Source organism: Brachyistius frenatus, unplaced genomic scaffold (genome assembly GCF_029030835.1).
Source record: "Brachyistius frenatus isolate BFR_SWC_R1_liver_20210118 unplaced genomic scaffold, ASM2903083v1 Contig_88, whole genome shotgun sequence".
Taxonomy (NCBI): domain Eukaryota; kingdom Metazoa; phylum Chordata; class Actinopteri; family Embiotocidae; genus Brachyistius; species Brachyistius frenatus.
In genome coordinates this window covers 1453655-1472525 of record NW_027210687.1, presented here as the reverse complement: position 1 = coordinate 1472525, position 18871 = coordinate 1453655, and the positions used below count along the sequence as shown (strand labels likewise).

The 18871-nt window shown below is 39.6% G+C and overlaps 1 protein-coding gene across 3 annotated transcripts in view; it reads right to left on the bottom strand.

Moving 5' to 3' along the window:
- The window catches only part of LOC138627560 (protein kinase C beta type-like), a 99249-nt gene that overhangs the window by 44978 nt on the left and 35400 nt on the right, over positions 1-18871 (bottom strand). For all 3 annotated transcript variants that reach the window (XR_011311396.1, XM_069709979.1, XM_069709978.1), the window contains exons 4-7: positions 10244-10355; positions 9901-10029; positions 1299-1455; positions 554-688 (exon numbers count right to left, since the gene is read on the bottom strand). Coding sequence is in view for 2 of the 3 variants with exons in the window: in XM_069709979.1 (XP_069566080.1) it covers positions 554-688; positions 1299-1455; positions 9901-10029; positions 10244-10355 (533 nt within the window). In the remaining variant the exon portion in view is untranslated. The remainder of the gene's footprint in view (positions 1-553; positions 689-1298; positions 1456-9900; positions 10030-10243; positions 10356-18871) is intronic.

Genomic DNA, 18871 nt, shown 5'->3' with positions numbered 1-18871 from the left:
CACCCACAAGGGACAAAAACATACAGAAACATACAAGAGTTTTAGCTTTAAAAATCAGATGTCATCCCTGACTGGTGGTACCAGCAAGTGTGAAACCTACACAAGCCTGCACAAGTTCTCTCTTAATATCATTTTTTTTTTAATGGCATCTCTCCACCTCCACCATCCAACCTCAAATGCTGGCATCTCATTAAAAACCCTGACAGGGCAGCGTCAGCAAAAAGAGAACAAGATAGAAAGATATCGAGACTGGGCTACAGAGAGGGAGGGTGGAGGGGTGGGGGTAGGGTGGGGAGGTGGTGGAGAGATAAAGAAGCAGAGATAAAGCGACGGGGTAGAGTTGCTCTGGCACTGAGTACAACCAGAACAAAAAAGAGGAGCCCCAACTAAAGTATTTCTCCTACAGTGCAGTAATGAACAAGGTCACCTTCACTCTCCCTCCTCCTCCTCCTCCTCCTCCTCCTCCTTCTCCAACGCTGCTGTTCGTCTGCCTCACGTCTCTCCACCACCTCCTCCATTCATCCCCCCCCATTCATCCCTCCATTCATCTCACCATCCGTCCACGCCTAGTTTCTGGAGCTCTGAGATGCCGAAGGACAGCGACCCCATGAAGTCATTGCGGCTGGTCAGGTCCCAGTCCCAAACCTCCACGGACAGACGGCGGTCCTTATCGTACTCCTTCAGGTGGCTGCAGAGGCAAACACCATCAACAGTTGGATAATGATTTGAGAGTGAGACATGTTGGTTTGTTTTATATTGTCACACTTTCCCATTAAAAGTATCTAAACTTTTGAAAGGCACATGAGAGCATAATATTCACATTCTTTTCATTTTGCAAATACAGGAAATAGCACAGTAACAAAAGCAAGTAGAAAAGTAACAGAAAGGAACCTGTTTATTACCACTTCTATCATTTCTTTCTTTGATTTATTGGATTGATGCTAAAAGAGCCTTTTCAGACTGAACATCTGCACCGAGATTCCTGGATCTGCTAATCTCAGTCTTCCTCTGTGCAAACTGTGATGAGGCTTATTAAGAACGTTATTGCAGCCAACTGCAGCAAACGACCCCAAAAGCAATTTTTTTCAAATACAAGGAGCCAGATGTTTTTATATGAGCGCCAGCAGTTACGCATGCTTGGAAAGACGAGCATAATGTGACGGTCTCAACACACCGCACAGAGTGAGAGAGAGAGAGAGAGAGAGAGAGAGATGAAAGGGAAGAAAAGGAGATAAAAAGGAAAATAGAGAGACAGACAGATAAATGAAATAAGAAAAACAGCAAATTTGCTGGCTTACAATTTAAAGGTCTCATTCCAGGTGGGGTTGAGGCAGCACTTTATGGTCTTGGTCTTCTGTTTACTCTCGCTGCGAGGATCTGGGATCAGTTTGAGCTTGACGTAGGGGTCTGACAGACCGTTGGGGTCCATAGGAACTAGATTCCTGGCATCTTGGACTGAAGGAGAAACAGAAAGAAAAAAGAAAAAAGAATTAGCATGTATACCATTTTAAGTTACTTCATTCATTAAGGATTTCCATTAGGATAAATAGAAGGCATAACATTATCCTGGTATCCATAAACTGACACGCAAAACCACAGATTTACAATTAATATTATTGCATTTTTGCATACAAAAGTGACCAAATGTAACTAAGTGCAACGTTAATAATGCCTTCAGTAAAACAAACTGAGAGCTTTCTTTTAAGGTGATGGAAAAAAAAAAATGTGAACATATATTATACACATTTTAACCTCAACTCACTAATTGCGCAGATACTTATTTTTTTTAAAACATAATAGTAACAAATGGAAATTACATTTATTCAGTTTGAACTATTTTTGCAAACTTTCATGAGCACATCACCTTCTGTTTTCTTCATAATTATAACTGTATTTCGGCTCTTTGCTTTGACATGGATCATTAAAATTATTAATATATTATTTATTATTATATGATAATTATTCATATATATATATTCACATATATAATTAGGCCCTTTAACTGCATAAATGGAGACAGAAGGTATGTTAAAACACAATACACTTTAAGTGTACTTGTGCACATGACCTCTACTGCTCATTGCAGTGACATGCAAGGATCTTAGAATCAGAACTTGTCAGTGATAAAACGATTCATTTGTACCCATATTCAGCAGGTTGGCAGGTGTTAATTTAAGACTTGTGTATGTGTGTGACCTGAATTTGAAGAGTGCTTACTGTCAGTGATGTATTTACCAACAAAACTCTCCCTTGAAACTACCTAATTAAATTAGGCGTGGTGAATTTGAGGCACACATCAGAACCCCTGGTTGTATTGGGGGTTGCAGCCTTGGGGTTGCCAGATCCGTCTGTAATGACCATGTAGACAGACGAAGGTTGCCAGTTCCAACACTAATCCTTCCTTGGTGGCTGCCTGTTATTGGGGGCTGTAATTGTATTCCTGTGGTGTAAAATCCCCTGCGATCAGAGTGTATGTCAAAGTGTGTGTGTGTGTGTGTGTGTGTGTGTGTGTGTGTGTGTGTGTGTGTGTGTGTGTGTGTGTGTGTGTGTGTGTGTGTGTGTGTGTGTGTGTGTGTGTGTGTGTGTGTGTGTGTGTGTAACTAATGCTGCTGGTCAAGTTGTGAGGTCAAATCCAATTACTAGAAGTGAGGCTACTGTGTTTTAAACAGCTTGCAAGGGTAACACACATAAAAAAAATAAAACCCACGCAGGAACTTATCCCACTCCACATACAAAGCAAAAACAACTGATGTTGCTCAATTGTTTGTATTTTGCTGGAAATGATGAGGAAACTTTGATCAGCTAAGGTATGATGTCCAATGTTGCTTATATTCTGTCTCGGAGCAAACTGTCACATCATGTAAAAATAACTTGTGCACATTCTTGTTCCCAGTCTTATGCAAGAAAGAGAGGGCAAAACTAGACAACCAGAGGAGGAGTTTGATTCATGTGGCAGTGCTGCATATAGGCCAACTCTCTGTGTCTAGTCAGGTCAGGCTTAAGAAAACTTCAAATCTGATCCAACCCTGTTGTCTGACCAACGATGACACAAATTTTGTCATGAAAGACTCAATCTGAGTGAGCGAATGCAAGCGAATGGAGACATGACGATGAACATCAGGTAGGTTGGTGGTGACTGAAAACACAGATCTGGGTGTGATGGGTTCGAACGAGCTCGACCTGGGCTCTGGATATGAAGACTGGGTGAGGTGAAGGAGAACAGATTTGAATTTTGACAACAGATTTTGACAGATTGGCTGAGTTCGATTTGATCAGTGAACTGAAAACGCCCAGATCCACATGCTATTCGGTCTAATCGGTTAACAGTTATTGGGTGTGTTTGTGTGTCGTTAAGACTGAGAGCTGATTTTAGCAGACTCAGAGGACCAGCTTTGATCGTCTGGTGCAGCAGAGTCATCAGTAGAAGTGATTGTGGTGCTCGACATGTGGTGGAGCTGAGAAGTGTGAAGTGTAGCACGCATCGCTTCTCGTTTCAGCCAAGGTTGGTGAAAATAGTAAAGCAGACTATCAGGATAAAAGTCTAAATGATTTTTACAGATAAAATGCTGTGAGGAACATGCAGGACGGGAAGAGTAGTTTCCCAGTGAGCTCTCAGTGTGAGAAAATCTCAAGATGTCAGAGAGATGAGGTCTTCATGCTGTTAAAGCTTTATTCTACGCTGAGCTCCAGGAGGTTAACCACAGCACAGACCCACAGCCGGCATTAAACCCTCAGCAGAGCAGCTCAATAAATATTACATGATGCCTGTTAAAGTGACCATCAAATGCTGGTTGAGGAGAGCTGTAAAGAGGTTAGCATGCCAAATGGTCTCAAAGGACACTTACAGTAAATAACCGAGGATGTGCGTGGTTCCGAGTTTGTGTGTAAGTGAAATGGATCTGCTTGTGCATGCACGGGTGTGTAACGTGGGACTGTGTGAGCATGTGTGAAATTCTTCCTTACATACAGGATGTGTTAATTGCAAAGAACATGTATGGGTCTGTGTATACCTGTGTGGGGGGGGGGGAGGGACGAAGGGAGAGAGAGAGAGAGAGAGAGAGAGAGAGAGAGAGAGAGAGAGAGAGAGAGCGAGAGAGAATGTGCATTTGACTCTGTTGGGGGATAAGAGTGCAGTTACAGCAGAATACTGTATGTGCACAGCAGCGTGGGTGTCGGCAGTGCACCTTTTCCCTTGTGAAACAGCCTCATCAGATCTTAGTCGGGTTCCTGCTGTATGTTCTGGAAAAAAAAAAAAGTCTACATGCCGCATTCCTGAAAATGTCCTCTCGTGGTTGGTGACATCATTTATCAGATCAGTTTGGCTTGTCTGGACAAGGGAAAACAATACTTCACAATCTACCAAAGAACAGCACCAAGACACCTTAAATAATAAAAAGGAGTCAGATCTCAATCCCACAGTAGGCTAGTAGATTTAATAAAAAGACACACGTTGACTTGATGCTCAAATTAGCTGCCAAGGTTGTTCCAACACCACAAAGGTTCATTTAGGCGTTTATTCAGGGGCTGAAATTGCATTTCAGCTCTTCTCAGCTTCCATCTTGAGTAAACTAGCTGTCAAATGAAACACATCAGCTTCCACCACTTAAGTTCACGCCTTGAACTGTTGATTGGTATTGACCAGAGGAGGCATTCTTCATTAAGTTTACATACCAACATACCCAAGCTGATAAAAAAAAATTACAGGTGCATCACCTCCTTCAGCATGAAGAGAGGGCAATTTTCCTTTCTGTTCTGTAGTCTTTCAATGACTTATGAATGTGCATAGTCACAGGTAATGCATTAAAACCCACGACTCAAACCCTGTTAGACTAGCTTTGTGATTGGTGATGTGACGTAGCACTCATGGACAAGTTGACTTGGCATATGATTGTAAATCCAACCTTTAAAACCCTTTGTAGGACCAACAGCTTTGTCACAGCTAACTATTGAGTTACATACTCCTCTGATACATATTTGTTTTCAGTAAAAAAATAAATTCTGGGACTACTGGTGCAACAACCCAGCTCATGTTTTATCAAAGTTCCCGCCCCCAGCTCTGGGTCATAAACAAACAAAACACACAATATAGAATCGTACGTAGAGGTTTCTGTGAAGAATATAATCTCGCTGTAAGACCGTTTGGGTGCAGCACCAAAGGAAGAGGGCACCTTTAAGGCCCCAGTTCACTGTCCCACTGCATCTGCCCTGCTGGAGCGTCATTGAGCTATATACAGACTCCCCTCCATCTCCATGGGCGCTGCTCTGCCAGTGACCCGGAGCTCTGATCTCCCTGTTAAAGGCTGAGGGAGGTGTATTCAAACTGATCACTAAAGTGTCACTTTACACCCATATTAGTTGCTTTCATTAAATCCACGACAAGAACAGCACGGATGCCTTTCTGAGTGTAGCAACCATTTCCACCAGATCCTGCTATGTTAAGCTGTAGAATATAATTCCTGGTGGTTCTGCAATTCATTCTCTGTGGTGGCATTTTTTTCTACCCCTCACTGCAATGAGGGAGGAAGCTACTGGTGGCTCCACACTGACCCCTGTGGACAAAAAGGAGTACTACTCCTGCTACTGCCTTCTATTATTCCCGTAGAGCATTACGACAAGTGAAGTGATTCATCACATCTGCTTAAATATCAAGACACAATCAGTGTATTCTGCACGTGAAAGTGTAAAACTGTTGATGCATCATTTAAGACTGATTGACAGATACAACTAAACTATATAAAAAAACAACATCGTCTGTTAATTTTCTTTAACTATTTGTACCATTTAGCTCAACTGTGTTCCTTTCTGTTTTGCAGCCCTTGTGGATTGGAGCATTTCCTGCTGTCCTAGCAGTCAGTGTGTGATAAGTCTGCTCTCTTATCATTTCCCACAGTAACCAGCAGCTAATGATCAGTATACGAGCGTGGGAACCGGGGAGAGAGAACAATGTGTAGGAGAGACAGAACAACAGGGAGGAAACCCAGTGAACGTCTATACAGACAGAATACATGCAGAACTGGGCACATGTCCATGTTGTTTCAAATTCTCTCCATCTTTTAAACAGTATCCAGTGAAGACGTTGTTTACGTGTTGCACTGATCCTGTATATTAATTGATGCACCATCCAATCGGTAATTAATTTCTTCCTTTGAACAGCAGCAATGATAAAAAATCATTTGTATCTTTGTGGATCCAGACAAAGTTAAATATCCATTTATTTCCATTTAGTAGTTGCAAGGCCACAAAGAAATGGACACAATTGTATTTATGACAGATCTGGGGGTGTAACAAAAACTGAGACATGAAGTAATCAATAATAAAAGGCAAACCCAATGAGAAAGTGAGCTCAACATTTATGACATATTTAAATGCTAAATGTTCCTGTAATGCAAAGTAGCCAACGTTGCTTTTTTCCAGTGAGGAGAAAGAAATGAGAAGCTAGAAACATGCACATGTCTCATCATTGCATCATCTTTTACTTCAGGATGAATTGTGACAGAGCTGAAAGTAAGGCAGGTATATGTTGGCTGTGTTATCCACCCAGCCAGAGTCAAATATAATCAGAGTAGGGAAACGATTGACATGCTTTTAAAGTTTTTGTCAGATGATATAAGACATGATATTTATGTGAACTCACATGATATGGGATGAAAGTGAAGTCTAATTTCATCAAAGTAAATTGATATGAAGAGTGTCTGATTATTTCAGTTTGAAGTACAGATGTACTTAAATTGACAGGCAAAAAGCAGTTAATGTAACCCCGTTCTGCCACCTGCAGGTGAGATAACGCACTACAAGTAAAATGAGTAACAAGGTGGTGGGTGACACTGTTCTCTGCCGTTTCCATTATGAGTTAAATAAAACATGAGACAGGTCTTTCCAAGAAAGAGGTCAGCCTGCATTTAACCTATGCCAATGAAACGACCCTTCTTTAAATAATAATTTTGCCAGTGTAGATTTCACTGTATTTCAGTGGCAGATATCAAACTAATTATGTTTCATATCTATGTGCAGCAGAAATGGCTGCATATTGTAACCTAATTACATAACACCTTGAAAGTGAAGGTCTGCAAAACCTAAATTTAATTGAGGACACAGGTATTTTTGTTTTTGATCAGATAATGTGAACATTTTCCTTTATTTTGGATTAAAGAAGCTAGTTCAGATATTCTTTTAATATAAAATGTAAATTTCACATTTTGCTGGTGACAGTCACAGTCATTCTAACACCAGTTCTTGAGGGGGAAACAGTGTGAACATTTAAATGTATTAATGATTAATATTTCATTTTCTTGAAGCTTGGCTGACGGGGCTGTCTCTGAGCAACGTCCTACTTTATATTCATACAGCTACTCTTTTAAATCCGAGGCTCAGCACTGGGCCGCCAGATACAACTGCTGCAATCCTGAAGGCTTAAAGACAGACAAGTAATTCATTAAGAAAATCCTGACTGGCAAAATCTCAATAGAGATGCTTCCAGAAACATTTTAACACCGTCAAATATCAGCAGTACATATTGGGTAACACAGAATTAAGACTTTCAGCATTCAACTAACACACAGAAGAAATCAAAGAAGAAACAGACAGACTACTTCTGTACACCCACAATAATGTCCACAGCAAAAACTATCACTATCCGAGTCTAATTATCGTCACAATCACTTTTTGTCTCAATTTACATTTAAAAAACAGAGATGCCAACTCTGCCTTGAAGCCAAAAATGTAATCCTCCACAAACTTTGAACATCATGAAGGATGAAATAAGGCTGCAGGAAACAGCTTCATCAAGAACAAGTAAAGGAAGTCGCCAGAGGGAAGGAGAGTACAAAATAAATGAAATACAATACCCTTGAAACAATTCCAAATATCCCTGACATAAATCAAAAGTGATAGTGTCAGCATGATGGCAACTGACTTATTATTTGCTTATTTAGCATGAGGTTAAGTCCAGCTAATAATACGAGTTGCAAATGCACAACAATTAGTCATAGTTACATGTAAGAAGTTTGTTTGTGGACATCAATTAAAGGGACACCATCCTTTTTCAACCTGGACCTTATTTTCCTATTATTTGGGGTTTAAGTGACAAATGGAGACAATAACTTTTAAAATATGTCCGGCAGGATTGAGCAAGAGTGCTTCAGGCGGTGGCTGTGAAATGGGCAACAATGTAATACTTTGGGGCAATTGCGTCCACTAAAAGTAATTGTTTTTGCCACTGACAGGCTCAGATTGTTAATATAACGGTTAGACAACATTGTGAAAAGGACAGCTGACCTGAAACAGAAGTCTTGCAAGAGGTGAGCTTTTGTAGGAAAGCCACTTTAGAACGAGAGAGAGAGTTGGAGACGGGAGCGCTGCGAAGAGTTCGTTGTATTGGAGGACAGAAGGCAGAGCTCAGTGCCATCGAAAAGATGTTTTTAAATGGTTCAATAATTGTGCCAACAAAATGTTCACGCATCTTTCAAAGACTACCGTTGTTGAATATGGACACGCTGAAGTTCTGGCCAGTTGTGCTACGAATGAATTCAAACACTCCCGTCCGTACACTGCCCTTTACAATCAAGTCGGCAGTTTTCCTAAAGACACATTCTGTTCCAAGAGTGGAGAGACCTGCTGCAGACAGTGGAGGTAAAACTGTCAGATAAAGTTGTTGAGTTTTTGAGCTAGTGATATTTGACATAATGTTGTCGGAAAATTATGTTAAGAACCTGAGTCTGTAGTGGCTTTTAGTGGACGTACATTGACAAAATATTACATTGCAGCTCGTTTCGTGGCAGCTGGCTGAAGCAGTCTCATGTGGTCACATGAGTTTGTGCACATGTGAAATTCCTGTGTTTTTTTTCTTTAAGGCCTGTGCAGTAGTAACACCGTGAATAAGACTTGCCGTACCATGTTCAGCGTGTTAGTGACAATGAGACAAACAGCAGCTTGTGACCGTTCGGTGATGCCTCTTTTCAGCCACCAACCCAAAGTCTCAGTGGGTGAATGTGTGTGACACACTGTGTAAATGGATCTGACTCCTGTTTTTCTCCAGCTGCTTGGTAAAGTAACAGCTCATTCAGTCTTGAGAAAGCATGGAAATAAGCTCATTTAGATGAAAAATATATCTCACACCTTATATTAGTGTCAATCCCAAGGCCAAATGCTTGACGAATTATTACAAAATAAAAGGCGGTGAAGGAAAACTGGGTCCCTACAATCAGCAGCTTATAACAATCTGGAGATCTCGTTGTATTCTAGAGCAACGGAGTCAAACATGTGTTACACTTGTCAAATCACCTTTTAAAACCACTGAAAGCATCATGTGACTTCACAAAGGTTTTTTTTGCCTGAGAAAACACATTATTTAAAGTAATACACACATCACAGAGTAACATGTTTTTCATACATATAGATGATTTTGATGTTCAGTCAGAAGCAGCATATTCACTATTTATGTTTATGCAAATCTAAGTATGTTGGGCTCATTTTTGAATTTACACAGTGCTCACTGACAGTGACTTTCTACTGTATATTCACTACCTCCACAAGGTAAATAGTAATAACTCAGAAATGCCCTTTACATCAGTAAATTTGAATAAAATCTTGTGGATGGATAAAGAACAAAACCTGATTTTAGTGTCTGAGCTCATATTTGATCCTTCACCTCTGCCACTCTACCAGTAGAGGGAGACAGATGACTGGTCTTCTCAAACTTCTGGGCCGTGTCTGTAGCTGAAGCCTGCATTCGGTGTGTGTGTGTGTGTGTGTGTGTGTGTGTGTGTGTGTGTGTGTGTGTGTGTGTGTGTGTGTGTGTGTGTGTGTGTGTGTGTGTGTGTGTGTGTGTGTGTGTGTGTGTGTGTGTGTGTGTGTGTTACAATGTACACTGCAGGGCTGCGTGTGTTTCCGAGATGTACTTACTGGTAACAGTGAGAACATTAGTCTTGACCTCAGCGGTGATCTGGATGCGACCTCTCCTCTCGGTGTGGTCCGTCCCACACAGGCTTGGCACATTGGCCACACACCGCTTGTGGATGTTCATCATACAGTCTGGAAAAGACATATCCAGAGAGATCCGTTGGTGATGTTATGCAAGAGGATGCTGTCTGAACATTGAGTATTTGTTTATGTTGATATGCTTGCCAAGAAAGAAAGACACTATATTTAAATACTCTCAAATAGCAATATTGAACATACAGTATAATAGCAAAGAGAGATACAGGGTTGCACAGATGTTTATGGATATGTGGTGTTGGGTACATACGGTCACATCTCATGCCCTGGTGTAAGAGGCCATAGAGTAGAGAGCCACAGTGGTCGCAGAAGGTCGGGCTGGAGTAGGTGTGGATCTTAAACTTATGCTTTGCCCTCGGGTCCTGAAGAGAAAGAGAGGGGGACGGAGAGGAAGTGGATTAGACAGTTAATCACCCAGATCTACACTCAGTCACATATCTGGTCTTTTAGGAACAAATAACTTTCAAAGCTACAAAGTAAATATTTTATTATCATACATTTGTTCATGCTGTACAAATGTGGCCAAATGTGTATCATCCAACCCATCAAGAAAGAGGATAAATGAATTCATGAATTTTCAGTAAATGTCAGTTTCCCTCCTCGTTCATTTCTTTTACCTCCAGCATTCATCTCAATATTCCTCCAACTTTCCACCTTCCTTTGCTGTGAACATATCCTGGAGCATTTAGAGAAGTTTGATCGGCGGTGAATATACAGGGGCACTGTAATCTGATCGAGGAAGGTTTCATCGGAATTTCTTTGTTCACATCAATTTAGAAAGACTACAAAGGCAACGACATAGTGGCCATGTGTGTGTCTGTGTGCGCGTGCAAACAAAACTCTGTATGGAGTCAGTCTTTTGTGAAGTTTGATTAAGCCTCATTGAACACAGAGATATAAATGAAAGTAAAAGTTCACATTAATCGACTACACACAGACGTGCATACACAAACACACGTTTGAATGTCTATCTTTTTGAGGGCATTTATTGACTTAAAGTATTCTGAAACCCTTCACCCTAACATCAATCATCACAACTATGTGCTTAATCCCAAACGTTAGCCTGTCCCGAATCTGAACCTAATTGTAACCTTGACCCTCAATGTCCGGAGCCCGGGAGTTGCCACAGAGAGAAAAAAAAATTAAATTGTGCCCACGAAATACTATCTTGTGCGCACAATTTAGTATCTCCTGTCCTCGATTGATCGATTTTTTTCTCTCTATGGACACTCCGTAAAAAGGTCCTCACTCCAATGGTCTAAAACTAAAACATGGTCCTCATAGATTGTTATACAAGTACTCACACACCTGAAGGAGATTACACCAATTTACTGAATAGTGACTGGAGACAGATTTATGTCCCACAACATGTGGAATTCAAGTACACACACACACACACACACACACACACACACACACACACACACACACACACACACACACACACACACACACACACATGAGGGTGTGGCCTCGTCTCTTAGCTCAAGGTCATAAGGTCAGGTCTTTTTTTTTCTGCTTACTGACTCAATTATCCAAACTTTAAATGTTCCTCAAGACAAAAGACTAAAAAGAGAAAATGTCACATTTCTTTTAATGATTTGGTGTTTTCTTCCATTTACATTTGTGCGCTTTGGATTGATAGAAAACTCTGGTATCAATTCCCCTTTTATGAACATTCAAAACGTGGAACATAACCAGGGCAGAAAGGTGGGCTATTTCTGTGTGTTGTGAGTTCACGTGCATGTGTGAGCAACACCTGCAGCCACGGTTCAGCGGGAATACACACCAGCTTCTGAGCACCATGGTTGTACTGACGGCCACTGAAAGGCTGCTTATTCTCACGCAAACACACTGCAACATGAACCCACGGGCAGCGATCGCATCCAGAACACCGTTTATTACAAGGCTCAGGTTGTGCAGTGAAGCAGCAACATTCAATGTAGGAGTTCAAATATTTCTGCCAAGGGAAACCAAACATCTCCTCAAAGGGTAAAGTGCTTTGACGGCATCAAATCGAGCTTTCTGTTCATTTTACTTATAGACCAATGTAGGTATTGACCTCACGCCTTCGATGTACGCACACAGTTTTCTTTGACGTGTGTGTTCATGTCTTTTAATCTCATGAGCACGACGGAATAAGACGATTTATTTGGTCCTCTGCTCCACACCTGTCCTGGAAAATAATGTTCAATTAGTTCTCTACTGCCTGAATTATACTCAGCTTCCCAAAGGTGTCTTCAGAGGTGTGTGTGTGTGTGTGTGTGTGTGTGTGTGTGTGTGTATCTGTGTGTGTGCTTGTTAAGTCTGACTGATAGTGCAGGTGTCTGTCATTTGTGCATATCTTTCATTGCATTTGCATGTGCAGCTGTGTGGGTCTGTTCCTCTTGGTTCCCGCCTTTCTCAAGGACAAGACCACCTCCCGTTTGTTTTTCGTTCCTCTAAAAAACAAGGGATCACTGTGCAGCTGAAGCTCCAGTGATGAGCAGCAGCAGACATGGAGCAGGATGAGGGCGCCAGCTTCTGTGCAAACAGGAATGATTAAATACAGCCGCCTTAAGAAACTCAAAAAATCAAACAGAAACAGAAAAAGCAGCCAGAAGGAGGAATGAAAACAGAGCTCAGGGAGAAAAATACTTTTCCTGCCTCCTCGTCTTTAATCAGTCTTTTGTTGATGGCAAATCAGTTAAATCGGAGAAAAAGATATCAAGATTTTTTTTTTTATATAATCAAGTGTCTGTACAACAACAAAGGAAAATAATTATATTTGATTTTTAAAAATTGGCACAAGTGTGGTGCTGGCAGAGCGCACCAGAATGACAATCCAACATTTACTTTCTCCAAGTACATAAATGAAATGTTCATTTCTCTTGATGCAGTTAAAAATCATTTATATTTTTTAAGTGTTTGAAGATCCAATTATCTCTCAAGCATATGTCATGCAAGAAAGCCAATGCAAACAAATGGAATGGTCAAAGTTGGCATATTGACATTTAAAGGGTATGGATTGATTCAGTATGGCAATTTGAAGCCTCATTTTGATTCGCTACTGTTTGCCCTCATCAAGTTACTGCATTACACATTAACACAAACTCAACACTTCCTGCATTTGTTTCAAATTAAAAGTCCTCCAGGGAGTCAGTCGACAGAAACCCCTCATTTCTTAACAAGGCTTTTTATTGTGAAACATTTCCGGGGACCTGTTGTGACTGAAATCTGACAGTCATGCTAGAGATTAATCCCGAGCAACCGATTAAAATATCAGGACTATATTGTTGATTTTCTTAAATTAAAGCAATGGAAATATGTATTAATGACTAATGCTTGTAAACTTGTTTCCACAGAAGATACCCAACCTCAGATCAGCGAAGGGCTCACGCCTGTGTGCGATCCGGTACTTCAATAAAGAACACTGCACCCTGAAAATCAATTTCTGTTGGGAACAAGTGGAAAGATGTTTTTTCTTAATTCCTTTTAAAAACAAAAGACTTTTAGGATTTAAGGTATCAGCCAAAGGTGTGTTGGACTTGTGTTGTTACTCGTTTAAAGGTAATCTTTTTAACTTAGGAAAGTTGCATCATGTGAATTACTGTTAACGGGTTGGTATAATTTTGGGGGGTTGTTTTGTCTTTTTTGTGTGTGTGTCTGTGTGTATGTGTTTGCTATTTATAAGGCAGGGTGTATTTAAAATCTGGAAAAAATAATGTTCTCCCAAAATGTGTTATGTGTCAATAAAAAGCAGCTTTGAAGATAATATAAATATGAATCAGTTCTTGGAGTCAGCATGATCACTTCAGATCTACGAGGTCAGGGACACAACAAAAATTAACTCATATTCTGTGTGCAGCACAGCAGCAAAACTCTAAACTCTAAATGGCAATTTAATTACCAAACACAATGTCTTCTTTTAAAATCATTTCACACTACAGTTTGTGGTCTAGTGACATTTTTATTTTCCTGTCTACATGATCCAACTTTTTAACCCTCTTATTTCACTTGATTTTCCTCACAGAGACACTACTCACTGCAGGCAGACAGTGCAGTGTGGTGCTCCTGGACAAATGAGTGTATTGCGTGGCATCTGTTGTGTTACAGAGTGTCTAAATTGAAAGCCCGCTCACAACATCAGGACAGAGTGCCAGAACAGTGACTACCTATTAGTCAGTGTGAAAACATACACTGTTTTGACTGTTTTTTTTGTCATTGTGCTTTTCTCACTCTGCTTTTCTTTTGTTTTGGTTTGACAATCTATTGTCCATTATATTCCTGCCAACAGCATCAGTCACCCATACACAAACACAAAAATCATACCCTGTCATGTCATTCATGATGCTGTGTGACAGGCAGCTTCTTCCTTGCAGTTACTGACATAAAAACTTTTTTTTTTCATTATTGATTTTGTCTTCAGTCCACTCACTCTTTTCAAGTTAGTGCTTACTGACTTTCTGACATATTTACAGAAGCTGTGTCCCTGCACAGAGTAAACATATCATCAAACTGCCGTGTCAAATCACCAGATACATTTGTATATTTTGTTCAATATGGAGCAGAGTTAAAAGTAAATGATAACTATGCCCGAGGTTAACATTTACTCTTTATATATTTCACCTTAATCTAATGATCGTATCTTTATTTCTTTCATCATAACTTATTTCACTGTGTTCCTACATACATTAAGGGAAATATAGTCGCCTGATTTCATTAGAATTGAAAGCAAAAACTGAACGCACCTCTCAAACCTCGAGTTCCAAAAGTCTTTCATATCATAACTCTTGAACTTTGGAAGAAATGACGTATCTTTATGTGGTCTTTCCATTATTAGTACATCATTTAATTTTGCCTCCTGTTAGAATTTAACAGTTTTAAGGACATTTTATAGAGTAAATTCAGCAAAAAGTGTAATAATACCACAAAATGCAACAATGTTACCTGGGAGGAAATAATGTGGGTCTTACTTCAGAGTTTGTCTGGGGGTAGGGCGGGTAATTTATTTAGCCTTTAAATATGTATGTTTAACTTTGATTGGACTAATAAAACATCTTTGTGAAACCAGCTCCAACACAGTTTTTTAATCAATGTTGGTTTGTGTATGTAAAACATGAACTATATCTGTGCTAGTTCCCTGAGATCACCAGGATTGAAGACTGCTGAGGTGCCTTTGAGTGAAGGTATTGTAGCTCACATTATCATAAAATGAAGTAAATATCCAAACGGACACTTAAATCTTTTGTTGCAAAAAGTCTGTCTGCTACATATGAAAGTAAAGTTATTCTAAAAGTATGTGTAAGTATTTATTTATAAAATTTTGTTTCCATCCACTCTGATTCAATAACACTGTCTGTCCTACAAAAAAGAACAAAGTAAAATATAATATAACAGAGGCTGGAGCAGCTGCTTTTGCTGCACTGATCAATAAAGCATGCAGTGTCGTTGTATTTATCTGACTCAGGCTTGTATTCTTCCTCTGGGAAGGTTTAAGTTTTTCTGTGCGAGATCTTATTTGAAGGATTTTCTGGCGATTGGAAAAGATATACAAACCAATCATTCTTTACTCACACAACAGAAATAAAGAAATAAAGAGATACTTGCGTCCCTACATACAGTATGTTCCACACAATGTTCCCGTCACTTTACCCGCCCTCCTCATCTCTCAAAGGTTATCTTGTAGATTCAGGGTAGTTTTTAACCATCTGCTCACACATACTGTTAAATCTATCATCAGAACTGGATATATGATTTTCGCTCATCTGTTTTCGCCTAAATCTCATTAATAGAGGTTTCAGCATGTACCGTGATGGATATTCAACATAAGGGAAACAGCTGTGACACACAGAGAGAAATGTCTGTTATGCCAAACCTGTCTTAAAATACATTTCAAGACAGTAATGGATTTTTATGGAGGTTAAAATCCTGTAACTTGCTTTGTAACTGCAGTCTTACCTTTTTCATCAGATTAATTTTTTTGTGTTGACACAGCAAACCGTTGCTTGTCACTTGCTAAAAAATTATCACGATTTCTTCTGAAATTTGATAATAATAATACATTATAAAATAATCAACTTTATTTGTATAGCACCTTTCATATAAGGAATGAAGCGCTTTCTGGCAAGAAAATGACATGCAGTGTTTCACACAAAAACAGATATAAAGGAACATAAAAACATGTTAAATGTAAAATTATATTTAAAAAAAGAAAGAAATGCAAGACAATGCATAAATACAATGAGATATAGTTAAAAAAAAAAAAAAGAGGATAAAACAAAATACATTTTAAAGGCGCAGCAGTGCAAAGTGCAGGCAAATGCAAGAGAGCTTCAGGTGTAAGTAGTTAAAGGCGAAGGAAAAGAGATATGTTTTAAGCTTTCTTTTGAAAATATTTACTAAGCTAGCTTCCCTGATATCTACACGTAGTCATCCACAGCTTTGTGGTTCTCTGTTCCTGGTAACCTCCAGTAAACCAGCAGCAGATGATTGTAATGTTCTTGAAGGCACATAGTTAACCAGAGAGTAAACAATGTAAGTTGGTCCGGGTCCATTACAAGCTTCGTATGTGAGGAGGAGGATTTTAAAGTCAATCCTGTGTGCAGAGCAGCCAGAACTGGACTGATGTGCTCTCTCTCGCCTCTTGGTTCTGGTTAACAGCCAAGCTGCAGAGTTTTGGATGAGCTCAGGTCTGTCTACTATTTTCTTTGGGAGGGCTGTAACATGAATCAGCTTTTCAGTTTCTATCTGATTTATGAATGGGCATACCTTGGCTGTTTCTAAGGTGGAGAAATGTTTTGGTTTTTTTTTTAAATGTATTATTAATGTGGGCCTTGAAACTAGTCACGGTCAAGGTAACACCCAGACACGTCACCTCTGATTTCATCCACAAAGTTAGTTGTCCCAGATTATGTTCCAGCTTTTCTCATTTTGTTGTGGGTTCAACTCGGAGGGTTCCTGTTTTTTCCTTGTTTCATTTTTGGAAATTATTGCTCATCCATTTATTTAATTTCCGAAAGGCATCTGGTGATGGAGCGTATAGCTGCATCATTATTTGGTTCAGCAGTGATGTTCAGTTGTGTATCATCTGCATAACTATGGAAACAAACAGCTCTCTAACGATGTTACCAAGTAGCAGCATGTAAAGTGAGAATAATAAAGGACTGAGGCGGCTTCCCTGTGGAACCCCAAAGCAGCTTTCTTAGACTCATGGTCTCCAATGTTGACATAAAACTTCCTCTCTTAGATGTATGCATTGAACTAGTTTAAGACATTATCAGAAGAACCAGCTTCTCAAGATGATTGATCAGGATATCATGGTCAATTGAATCAGAAGCTGCACTTAGGTAGAATACGATTAGAATAGAGACCTTATTTTCATCAGAGTTTAGTCGGAGGTCGCTGATTATTTTACTAAGTGCCGTTTCAGTGCAGTGATGTGCTCTAAAGCCTGAAACTCCTCTATGATCTTGTTTTCTTTAAGAAAGTTTATTTGCACTGAAATGATCTTTTCAAGAACCATACTATTGAATTAAAGGTTGGATATTGGCCTATTGCCGGTCAATGCATTGCCATCCAGGTTGGGTTTCACTCGTAAGGGTTTTACAGCAGCTGTTTTGAAGGAATCTGAGAAAGACACACAGCTGTCCTTTGCCTTTATCTTGTTTTGATACGACAATCCAAGGCTATGACGTAGGTTGGTGCCAAAAGGTCTGGAACCAGTGAAGTTTGGATGTACCCCGTACAAGTTGTCCTTGCTGTTCCAGAAATATAAAAATATTGATATTTGAACTAGAGGAAGAATTACAATATTGCTAAAAACACATCCTGCTATACTCTAAAATCGCAATAGCCTGAGTGAGAAATGTAAATTGGGCCAACCCTGACATAAAAGTATGTTTCCAAAAAAATTAAGAACACATGAAATACGGTTTAAATTATTGTGCTAACACGTCATAATGAAGATGCATGTTGTAGCGTGGGTGTAACGGTGGATTAGGGGTTTACACGGTCACTGAGTTTTCTCAGATGTTGTTTTTGTCACGTATGCATGGATTTCCTGTGCTTCAGTTTCCTCTCACAGCTCAAAGACTTTCATTTGGTGTTAAGCTTTTTCACTTTTGAAAGGGCTGCAGCGAGACCACCGTCAAACGTTAGTACAGATTCATTATTTCATCCAGTGATGATACCTGTCTCATTTTGTATGTGCTGTAACATATACTGTCATTAACCATAGTTTTGTTCTTGTCTAAAGTGAAGTTACCTTAAACCTATTGAAAGTGAATTTTACCGAGTTATGATGACTTCACCAATAGATTTCTGATTTTAGCGAGATAATTGTCTTCCCTCATATCAGTGTATAATCATAATGTTACTGTAGCACCCTCATTGTCCTGTACAGTATAATGTTAGTATAACATCAGAGGATATTCCTGTGCAGTTATTTAACATTTCTCACCTATAAGGTTGTAGACTTTGTAATACTAGCTGTTATGGGATTCTGCTATATAAATACTGTAGACTGACCTGATAATTGAGATGTTATTTGTTATACGCAATTTTGCTACTGCTCGGCGGAAAGCTGTGAATGTGAGTGTGTTCGTCCTGTGATAGACTGTCCAGGTGGGAACCGGCCTCCCGCATGCTGAGAAAGACTCTTCGGGTGACAAGTCAAAAACAAACTGCTTCACATCTGCATGATAAACTGAACACAGAGAAAATCAATGTCTAAAAATGCAGATTGTTATTCAGTGTTTGTGTGTCTACAGAAATATGTACGAGCATAATGTAGTATAAAATCTGTTCACTGACTGACTGAAATTTGGAGGCTCATATCTTCGTAAAAATTACAATTCCCTCAGTCACAAGGTTATAACCAGCTGTTTGTTTTAAGTCT